General features: G+C 36.5%; 1 protein-coding gene and 1 pseudogene across 1 annotated transcript; both read right to left on the bottom strand.

Annotated features, from left to right (window-relative positions):
- Positions 1–3288: 3288 nt before the first annotated feature.
- LOC116107346 lies at positions 3289–5706 on the bottom strand (annotated as a pseudogene).
- A 1945-nt stretch (positions 5707–7651) lies between these two features.
- Positions 7652–9304, bottom strand: LOC116107324 (L-type lectin-domain containing receptor kinase IV.2-like). The gene is made up of 2 exons (XM_031393603.1): positions 9032–9304; positions 7652–8949 (listed from the first exon to the last, which is right to left on the bottom strand). Exons 1-2 carry the CDS (start codon positions 9302–9304, stop codon positions 7855–7857), a joined length of 1368 nt encoding a protein of 455 aa, XP_031249463.1. The 3' UTR covers positions 7652–7854.
- Positions 9305–12138: the final 2834 nt, after the last annotated feature.

Below are 12138 nucleotides of genomic sequence, written 5' to 3' on the forward strand. Positions count from 1 at the left end.
AAAGGTGTTGCTGCTAGTTTGGTTGTTTCAAATTTCTGAGAGATGAATATTTGTTTAAAGTAAATTGAAATGTTGATGTATGTCTATGATAGTGTAATCTTGGACTGCAAGAACATAGGAGAAAATATTGATCTGCCAACTCAGGATTTCAATTCAAGGGTCTAAACTGGATTCACATCACTTAATGAATTCCAGAAGAAGTAAAAATTGATCTTCTAACCACCACTGGGTGGTCCACTAGTCAACTAAGACTCTTGGGTATATTACTTAAGAGATTTCGGGTTCAAACCACCTGAGTTGTTAATAGGGATGACCACTGAGGGAATTTATTCAGCTATCAACTTCAGGACCCTAAGGATTAGTTGAGGTGCATGTAAACTGATCCAAACACCATGGCCACAAAAAAAAAAAAAAAAAAAAAAAATGATCTTCTGCCAACAAATACTAACGACCAATATAAGTCAATTTTGTCATTTTTCATGACTATCCAAGTATATAAAGAAACGAATTCAAACCAATTTGTAGATATCCTGTTCTTCAACCACTTGGTTGAAAACAAACCACATCTTTGTTGTATGCTAATATCTTGGTTTTTTGGATGTTATTCTAGTATTATGAAAGTTTAGAGTATAAAACTAACGGATTAAAAATAACTAAATTAAACAAATAAATAATGAGAAGAACTTTGCAATATTAATGAAGTTAGGGTACATATTTCCCCCTAATTATGCTTAACAACTACTTTTAATAACCGTTCGTGCTATGAATTGGTAGGATTCTTCTAAGACTAATTATCCTTATTCAGGTATAATATTCAACTTAATACAGATTCCTATTTGGTTACTCTGAAATTAAGAAGCATAAATTCATCAATCTCTTAGGACTAATTCGCCCTATTCGGTTATGAATTAGATGGACCACAAATTACTTTTAGAGTCTCTATTTGATTACTTCTAGTTTTAATATGTTGTGCAATGTTATTCCCATAAAACAATTATGAATATGAATTAAGCAATAAACCCTAACTTCTCTATTCAAAACATCAACAAGGCAATTGAATCAATCCAATATTCATAAAGCATTAAACCTAAACTCTTGCATAAATTCATAAACATAAATCTGGTATTAAGAATAAAAACTGTTCAGAATATAATTAGGGTTTCATCCTCCCCTAACAAAAGAGATTTACTTCATCCTAAGAACAAAGGAATAAATAGAGAAGAAAGAAAACATATTCAGACTTGAAAATAAACAAAAATCAAACTCTTACATACGATCTTTAGTCTTCAAGCCTCAAGAATGCGTATTCTCCTTTAAAAAATATGCAAAATTCGTCCCCTGACAACTAAGCTTAATTATACTTAAATACCCAAAAGAGTCATCAATGAAAAAAGAAAGAAAAATTGACAAAAACGCCCTAATAGTTTTCGCCACAGCCTTGGCCATGGCTAAATTTAAGTCACCACAGCCTAGGTCATAGTGCTTTTTGGTCTCTTTGTTTTATCTTAATTCCACCACCATGGCCATGGTGAACCACCAAGGCATGGTCGTGGCCTTCAAGAATGTTAGGTAGTCTTAACTTCTTCAAACTTTAAGTCTCAATTTCATTCCAATGCTTCAATCTACTCAATCAAAGCTTGAAAAACACAAAAGCCATCCAAATCAATAGCTAACTATTCATATCTCAAACTTAAGAAAAACTAACAATAAAACAAAGAAAACAAATGAGAAATTAACTAAACTAACATCAAAACAACCCTAAAAACACTCAAATTATGCCACTTATCAGTGAGCACCAATCAAAGATCAAGAAGACTTTGCGCTGTCCAGAATTTGCCATGTCGCCCCAAGACAAAGAGAATACTGTTGTCACCAATTCAACAAGCTCAAGTTTAGTCTGTAAATGAGTAAGGTCTACACACATGTCCAAGCCTTATATAATTTAAGGATATTTCCTAAGTTATCAGCCAATGGGACGCAAGGAAGGACTTGCACAACACCTACCCACTTGCAGACTTGCAATCACTATCTTGAATTTAGCAGCTATAAATAGAAGACTTCCCCTCACAAAATCGAGATCTCGGATTTTCATAAAAGTAAATAGCAAAGACAACCTACGGGAAAGAGACTAGCTTAATATTCTCTTTGAATTCCAAGCTCTTGTACTTATGTTCGCAGTTTGCGACCTATTGTAACTTGGCTTATAACCAAGAACACTCATATAAAAGAAAACCGTGGATGTATGAATCGCTCAAGCATCGAACCACTATAAAATTTTCACTGTCTCATTTACTATTTAGTCTTTGCATGTTATTTTGACCTTAATTCAAATCTCAAGTCAATCACGTGTAATTTTTAAGACTTACTTAACACTTTATACATGTGATGCCGTTGTTGTCAAAATCACGCATCAACATTAATCATTTAAAATTTATGTCTATTCAAGCTCATATATAGTCCATGATGACGGGAATTAGACAGCTCACCACATTTGTTGTTAATCTTGACAGCAATAATTTTGAATCTAGGGCCTTGATAGCTGCGTATTTACAGTTTTAGCATGAAGTTAGGTAGAGTATTGCAAGGCTGAAATGGTTACTGAAAGTAAAACCTGGCGGCTCGATGTACAATCCCTCTGCAGGTGCACTGAAAATGAAGGTTTGGATGTTTTGTATCCTTTATTTGCAAATCATTATTAAAAGTCGGCCAGCCTTACTTCTATAGGTTGGAACTTTCAAAGATGGTGGCTTTTGTATAAATTGGATTCAACGCAAATACTTTTCCTATTTTTGTTCCGATGAGACGGAAATTGTTAGGTGATATTACAATCAAACATAAGGAAATTATGGATTACTTTGTGCTTCAAATCTCACTTGCATTAGCAGAATATCCCCAACAGTTTATTTAATTCGAATATGCAGAATATAATGGGCAGAGATGCCAGACAAAATTTAATCTTTTTACATTAAATTATTAATTTAATCAAACTCCTTTTGGATAAAACTACTACAACACAGATATTTCTTGATTGTCTGTTATGAGGTCATAGTATTTTCATGGTTAAATGAAAGCTACCTCTCCTGACATTGATACGGAGCCATTTGCATTCCAGTAATAGCAAACTAGAACGCAAAAATGATGTCTATGAAACAGAAAACAAGATTGTTTTACAGAATACTTCGTTGAGTTTAATTAGAACTGTTGGTCCAGATGGTTCAACTGGAGAGTGATAAAGGAGAGAGATTTTTCAATGAAAAGGGACGGCTGCAATTGTAAATGAGTGCTCTGTTTTCATTCATAGAATATGGATAACATATAAACAAATCAGTCCACTGTTCTTACCTAAACAACCTAATGCAGTGGATTAGATTTTACACATTTGAATTTAAAATAATCTTACAACAAAACATGTCTTAATCTCAACTAAACATGTCACAAAGACATCACAATAATATATCAAATTCGGCAGCTTCAACCACTGCACCCGAGCAGAAACTTGAGCACTTGGCGCCAAAAAAACTGTTTAAAACCTTAACTGAATAATTCTGCATTTCCAGCAAATTATCACCATCTTCAACAAGAACACAAGTAATGTTACCAGTTATCAAAATGCACAGAAGTTACATGAGCAGAAAATATCTCACTTAGTCATTGCATTTTTTTCTCCACTCCCCAGCCATGAATGGACCAAAGATCAAGCCATTGCATAAGAAATTCTTGATTCAGCGACCTACTGTGAGGATTGAATCATTTGTAGTCGTTGTGTAAGAAGAACTACTTCCCACCAATGAATGAAATGACACAACATTGTCAGGAGGTTCGTTGACAATGCTACCAGGTGGTGTATTTGGTAACATCGCACCACCATCCAGATACTGCATCACCTGCTTCACGCTAGGCCTACTTTCTGGGTTAGAGTCTGAACAATAGAGGCCTAGTTTCAAAACCAATTCCATTTCCTCCTCAACGTATATACCTTCCAATCTAGGGTCACTAGCATCAATAATAGCTCCTCTTTTCAAGAAATCTGTGACCCAATCAACCAAATCTTTCTCTCCAGGCTCCATAGCCATAGGCCTCCTTCCACAAGCAACCTCGAGCATAAAAGCTCCAAAAGCAAATACATCTGTGCTGGTGGTTGCTTTTCCAGTTTTAAGAAGCTCTGGAGCCAGATAACCTATGGTTCCTACCAGGTTGGTGGTTTGTGGGTCGCTGCCTTGATCATATAATCTAGCGAGGCCAAAATCTCCCAACTTCCCATTTAGATCGACATCTAAAAGAACATTAGCAGGCTTTATGTCTATACGCAGAACAATTTGTTCCCACTCTTCATGAAGGTAAAAAAGGCCAGAAGCTACTCCTCTGATAATCCGGAACCTCTGATAAGATTTTGTCAAGGCTTCCATTAGGCATATAATCATAGACTAATAGAAGTTCTCCCTTTCGCCTGCAATAGCCAAGGAGTCGTACCAAATTCCTGTGCCTTAGTCTTCGCATGCTTACAATCTCAGCCACAAATTGCCTCATCCCTCCAACTGAATCATGAGTGACTCTCTTGACCGCAATTTGCAAATTAGAAGGAGGAATTGCACCTCTGTAAACCTTTCCAAAACCTCCTTGTCCGATGAGCTCTTTGTCTTTGAAACCTTTGGTTGCTTTGAAGAGATTCTTATAGGAGATCCTATGAGGACCATATTCTTTTTCCCAGTCTTCATTTACTTCTTCATATTTCTTCTTCCTCACAATGTAAACGGCTGCACCAATTGTTATTAGCACAACTACAGTAGCTATAAGGGAAACAACAGTTGTACGATCTAGTACTTTATTGCTTGCATTTTTGGGTGGCGGAGGAGATGGAGGAAGCTTGGAAATATCAAGGTTTTGAGCTTGCCCACTCCTGTTAAAGCTCCATCCCAGAATATACTGGTCACTTACTCGTGTACCAGTTGATGCAGAGAGACCAACATACATGGAGTCCAAGAGAACTTGAGAAAGATCAACGGGTGTTGACAAGAGAGGCCTGTTTGGTTTTGGGATTCCCAAGGGAGCTAGTGTTACATTGAGGAACTTTTCAGCTCCATTGTAGTCTATCCAAATCTGAATTGGGTCTCCACCTGCTAGCTGTAAGCCTATGTTCTTCCCTTCTTTGTTGGAAAAATAAGTTGCTGCAGCAGATTCATTAGACTTCAAGCTGTTCACATCGACTCCCACATGATTTCCATTTATATCCTTAAATTCGGGGCTTTGTACAGTGTCAAGCTCAACTGCCAGGATATGATTTGTAGGCCGGCCATTGCTTGATGCATTGAACAGCCCCAAATATGAACCAGCAACAGCTTCCCTCATGTTCTTAGATGGTGAGATGAAGAAAGACATGCCATTGCCACCAAAATTAAGCGTTTTTGAAACTATGCCAAATACAAAAGTTGTGGAAAATGAAAGAGATTGAGGGGATGATATGTTGAATTTGAATGGGAAAGGGTAGAAAGCATGGCCTATCTGTAACTCAGAAGTATTGGTTAGCTGCAATAGACCATTGGAGTGGATCTTTGCGATGCCATCCAAATCCAGTTTTGTTTCACTGAAACCATGATAGATGAATTGGTTTTCATCTTGAGCCAAGGCCAAGGAAAACAAGGATAAAATGAAAATTACCAAAAAATTGATTGATCTATGAGCTGCAACCATTGGGATAACAAATCTGAAAATCCTGATAAATTAGTTTTCTTACCCTGAAGATACTTTTTCAGAGTTAAGGTTAATTATCATCTACAAAGAGAGTAAGATTAATCACGTCGATCCTGGAAGTCATGGACAACTGATGACCCAAGAAAATGACCCCTGCTTAACCAATTTAATGTTCTTAACGTTGTTTATTTGTCTCTAGACTTCAATCAATTCAAGGTTATAATTAATGCAGATTCACTGCTTCCCAGCTTTTTAAAAGTCACAGTAAAAGACCCATCTTATGGGAACTCTGAACTGCAGTAATCTGTTAAAATGATCCTGTAGGCCAGAATCATGTCATGTTCAAAGAAGGAAATTCACAAATTACTTTTCAAGTTTTCCCCTTCAAAATTAATAGATAAAAAAAAATGATGTGAATTATGCTGAATTCAATGACAGGACTAACATAAGCATAATAATATCTCCCAATAGAAATTCTTCTTTTTGATTGATAAAACAGAAGTTGTGTTGTCCGTTTTATGTAGGGGTGTGCAAAAAAATCCGATATCCGATATCCGGTATCTGATCTGGATCTGTTCTGCTCTGAAAAAAACTTGATATCCAAAAATCCGGATTGGATTTGGATCAAGTATATAGGAAGATCCGGATTTTCGGATCGGATCAAGACTCTTGTGCTTCCAAGATTTAGGGGTTCTGATTCTGATTTGTTTTATTGTTTGAACTTTGAATAATGCAACTATACCTCTTTTGCTTTCACAATGGGTTGAAGTTTCAATGCAAACAAATTCAAGGAATCTTAAATCACCATTGACTTTGAGTTGGCATGCAGCCTGCATCAAACTTTGATTCAACTCTTAAAACACGTGTATGACCGGAGCCGTATTTTAGCATAGAAATTAGGTACAACCGTAGAAGCGAAATGTGGGATGTCTACTTCAATTCCTCTCCATGGGCTCCAAAGCTTTAAAGAGATTATATTTACATTTCTATAGCTCATTCACCTGTATTATTGAATGGTGCTTTAAAGAGATGATATTTACGCAATAAGTAGGCATGACAAGTTCGTTTATTACTAAGAATATCTAAAGCCCCAAAGTGCAGAGCATCTCTCCCCGGTTCCAAATTCAATGATCAAACAGATGCCCACATTTGCATTCAATGAAACGAAGTCATTGCTTCCTGATGATAGCCACGTCAAGCGTAGGCCCGGACCAGCTTTGTCTAAGGAATTTTAACAAACAGTTTCTGAGCATAAAATATATTATAGGGGGACATGTCGTATGGAAGGATAGGAGCTTCGAGTTGGAAGAACATATCGTGACATATGGTATATAGAAGGATGCGAGCTCCGCCTTGGAAGGAAGTGGGCCATTGATGCTTTACATCGAGTATCTTTCTTTGGGGCAAAGATATGAACGACAAATAATCCTTACAAAGGCACAAGAAGTCGTCCTAGAAATGAATGAGATATCATTCGCAGCGGTTAAACAAAGGCGGCATGTCGTCTTTAAGTAGAACCATGCCTGTTGGCCACTTGCTTTGCATTCTATATTAGCCATTAAACTGGTTTTTTTTTTTTTTTTTTTCTCTCTCTCTCAGAAATGAAGGGTTCTGAACTGGCGTAGCTGAGAGGATAGAAATTATGTGTTGTGTAATCCTGAGATGCTGACATCTAAACTCCAAGATATATCATGAGGCTAGTATATGATCTTAGTTAGAAAAAGTCATTGTAATGTTACACATCTTAATTGATATGCCAGATTTTGTATTCTAGGTGATGCTTTATCTTATATTGCTAATTCGTATTATAGACAAGTCACTTCAAATGAGATGTTTAAACCACTGCTTGAGATGTGTAATTTCATTCATATTATTTTCCATGAGTACACATTTAAAGTGAAAAAACAAAAAGAGAGACAAAGAAAGAAACCACGAGACCTTAACCAAGGCAAAAGATATTCTTTATGAACAAAAAAGGATCATACATATGAGATTAAACTTAAACTCTTTTATTTGTTTTGTCTTCTGCAGCTTTATGACCCTTGATTAGGCACAAGCACTTGTCTACTGTTAATGTCAGTTTTTCTGGGCTTGCATGAATCATGGACTAAGTAGTCACCTTTTAGATGAAAGACGTATACATGTAACTCCAAAACGATAGTTGCTTCAACGACCTTCTATAAGAATTGATTCAACAGTTGACATGGTGTGAGAAGAACCCCTTTCCAACAATTCAGAAAAATTCAGCATAACATTAGAAGCTTCATTACTTGCGGTGAATGCAGCAATCAAAGGGTCATCAGGTGTTATATGTGGTAACATGACATCACCATCCAGATACTGCATCACCTGCCTCATGCTAGGCCTAGCTGCTGGGTTTGGATGTGAACAAAACAGGCCGAGTTTCAGAACTAACTGCATTTGCTCCTCTGCGAAAAGACCTTCCAATCTTGGATCAGTAGCATCAAGAATATTTCCTCTATTCCAGCAATCAATGACCCAATCAACCAAATTTAGGTTTTCAGGATCTATAGCCATAGGCTTCCTCCCACAAGCTACCTCAAGCATACAAGCCCCAAAAGCAAACACATCTGTGCTTGTAGTAGCCTTCCCAGTCCTAAGAAGCTCTGGAGCCAGATAACCCAAAGTTCCTATCAGGTTTGTGGTTTTTGGATTGCTACCATGATCATAGAACCTAGCAAGGCCGAAATCCCCTAATTTTCCACTTAAGTCAACATCTAAAAGAATATTACCAGGCTTTATATCTCTATGCAGAACAACTTGCTCCCCATCTTCATGAAGGTAGAGAAGGCCAGAAGCTATTCCTCTGAGAATTCGAAATCGCTGAAACCAATTAAGGCCTGCTCTTGTATTGCTATATAACATTTTATCAAGACTTCCGTGAGTCATATAATCATAGACTAATAAAAGTTCCTGTCTTCTCCTGCAGTAGCCACGGAGTTGTACCAAGTTCCTATGTCTCAGCCTTCCCATGCTGACTATCTCGGCCACAAATTCTGACATCCCTTGTTTGGAATCATGGGAGACTTTCTTGACTGCAATTTGTTCATTGGAAGAAGGAAGTACACCTCTATAAACCTTTCCGAATCCTCCTTCTCCAATAAGCTCTTTGTCATTGAAACCTTTGGTTGCTTTGTAGAGATTCTTATAGGAGAACCTATGAGGACCATATTGTCTTTCCCAGTCTTCCAATAATTCTTCGTATTTCTTCTTNAAGATTGAAGAGCCCCAAATATGCACCTGCGACAGCGCCAGTGAAGTTCATAGACGGTGAGATGAAAAAAGCCAAGCCATTGCCTCCAAAATTAACTGCTTTTGAAACCATGGCAAACACGAAAGTTGTGGAAAACGAAAGGGTTTGAGAGGAAGATGAGTTGAATTTGAAAGGAGAAGGGTAGAAAGCATAACCGCTTTCAAGCTCAGAAGTGTTTGTGAGCCGCAATAGACCATTGGGAAGAATCTTTGCCAAGCCACCCAGTTGCAGTTTCGAGTTGTTGAAACCATGGTAGATGAACTGGTTTTCTTCTTGAGCCAAGGCCAAGAACAATGATAAATTGAAGACTATCCACAAATAAAGATATTGAGCTGCAGCCATTTAGAAAATAGATCTGCTTTTTGTAAAGAAGAGTTTATTCTTTCTGTTTAGTAGTCTTAGACTCCTAATAGATCAGTTTTCCTTGTCTTAAGATACTCTTGCAACTCAAGGTTAAGTTGTTAAGAGAGAGAGACAGTAATCAAGTTGACCCTGTAAGTTATAGTCAGCTAATGACTTAAATAAATAACCACTTGACATTTCCAATCTTAAAATATGATCTTCTGTATTCATCTAATTTGTAAAAGAACTTCTTCCTTTTATCCTTTGTAAACCTTTTCAGTGCAGGATGAATGAAAGAGGATAGACCTTGTTAATGGGAACCTGAGCTCAGATTATCTGTTAAAAAGTCTACTCTATGATAGTTTTGAGAGTGTATGACAGATGACAATTTTTTAATTATTCCTTCTACTTGGTTTTTAATTCTAGTAATGTATGAAAGAGAGAATAAGCTGGTAGAAGTCAGCCTTGGTTTTCATTTTTTATTTTGCCGGTCTTCTGTTTGAAGTTTCTAGTTTGCTGATTAATATTTTCTTTTTAATTTTTTATTGTTTGAACTTCAAAAATGCAGGAATAACTTAGTGCCTTAGTTTTCAGCATGGTTTGAAGTTTCAATATGGCAGAGAGATGGGCAAATATAAAACTAGATACACATCAGTCTTCTCACCTAACACAAAAAAAAAAGTTGCAAATATGTGTTTGTTAAATGAATGATTCCAAGAGGTCTAAGCAGAAGGGATAATGATATATGCAATAATCAAATCGATTGAAATATAGCATAACCTGTCCTCTTCATGGAATTAGTCACAAGTTACACACATCAAGCTCATTGCATGCAGCCTTTCTCAAACTTTGATTCAAACTGAGATATGATAGGAGCCACGTATGAAGCTTAATATTTTAGCAAGTAGAAGTCCATTTTGGGAGATGAATTATTCATCTGTCTTCTTCCTTTCCACAGACTATGGTTGTGTTATCATGTTGTTTGTCAATTTTGGGAGCTACTACATTTCATGTAACGCATTTCGAGCGGAAGGCCCCAATGATAATGAGAACAACCCATGGGAATTTTAACGAACAAGTTAGGAGCGTAGAATATTTTAAAAAATATGAACGTGGAAACATAGTGAGTCAACGAAGAGCAGATGATGGGGATTTTAAGATTAGCCGTTGAAAATTAGAGCTAGACATCTTCCTTCTAGCCACTAGCCATTGAAAATAAGCCCAAAAGACTAGTCGTCTATCAGAACTTAAACTACACGACATGGCATCTACAAAAATCAGACATGAACGGTACATAAAAACGCTACGTCGTTTNATGAATTATGTACTGTTCATGTCTGATTTTTGTAAATGCCTTGTCGTACACTTTAAGTTTTGATAGAAGATTTGACTATTGGGTATGAACAGTACATAAAAACGCTATGTCGTTCAAGGAAACAGAAGACAAATTGTAGTTGAAATTTTAACATAAAATGGGGAAGGGGAATATGAGAAAAAAGTCAAATTTTATAGGCTAACCATTCTTAGCATTTAATGATTGAATAGTTGAAAGAGTAGATAATTGCCAGCACGTTGTCCAGCGAGAAGGTATATTATATGCTACTTGTGAGTTGTGACCCAATAATCATGAATGTTTGGAATCAAAATTACGAAACAGAAGATCAATTTTGCTAATTTGAATGCATTACAGAGATAAGGAAACATTTACATCCTAAATCTCGTTCTCAGCAAATTATGTACAGTGACAAATCAATTGTATTACATGCCAAAGAGAAACTAACTAGAGGACTCGCCCCTGTTCCACGCATTAGTTAAGGTATCAAAATGCTGATGGATAATGTCATGTCTTACCAAGAGTCCTTTTGCATAAAACTAATACAACATTATTGATCAAGATGATATTATGCTGGAAACTCATGAAGGTGGTCACGTTTTTGGAGTGTGGAGTTGCAAGTTTGGCGGCAAAATTTGAAGTTCTGCGGGTGTTTTGGCTGTACTGTAACTCAATGGAGCTGAATTTATTTGATTAATATATTGTACAACTTAGGTAAATTCAGCTGTAAATCTGCTGTTGATTAGGTGTTTATGTAATGTGATGTGTTAGGAGTTGTTAGCAAAGTATGACTCATGATTAGGTAAATCATTGCACATTGTTATTTTACCTGGCATCTAATATTTAATTTGTCTAATATTGCTCTGGAGTAATGTATTCTTTTTGGTGGATTTGTTATTGTGTCTGTTTGAAAGTTTAAAATGCCAACAGAAGGATATCTGAAATGTTTTAAACATCTATGACGCAGTAGACATTATAGAATGAACGGATTGGCAGTGGAGGATCAGTCCGAGCTAGGCTCAACCTCTTCGGGCAGTTGCCTGAAGAAATTTAGTACATGTTTGAGATTTTCGTAGCTTATACATTAGTCACTTCATAATCTACAATAAGACTATGAGTAAGAGTGGTATGTGATTAAGTTTTAAGCTACAACAATCTCAAATGGGCCCTTAGTTCAAGAATCACCTACAATATTGAAACAAGACTGTGAGTACGAACCAAAATAGTTAAAATTACTAAATTGTTCTCACATCTTTTAAGGCAAACCATGACACTTGATTATGACCTCTGGGATTACTTTTTAACTTTTCTTGGTTATTTTATAGCTATTCTAACATAGATATGGAGCCAGCCGCGTGTTCAATTGAAATCAGGTTGACTTACAGAAGAGAGTAGCAAGTAGAATTAATACAAGAAAATACAAGAACTACCAGTTTGAGAAATTCTCAGAAAGCTGTAGATTGGTCCAAAGAAAGCCGTCATTGCATGTAAAATATTTGAT

Source organism: Pistacia vera, unplaced genomic scaffold (assembly GCF_008641045.1).
Source record: "Pistacia vera cultivar Batoury unplaced genomic scaffold, PisVer_v2 Contig531, whole genome shotgun sequence".
Lineage (NCBI taxonomy): Eukaryota > Viridiplantae > Streptophyta > Magnoliopsida > Sapindales > Anacardiaceae > Pistacia > Pistacia vera.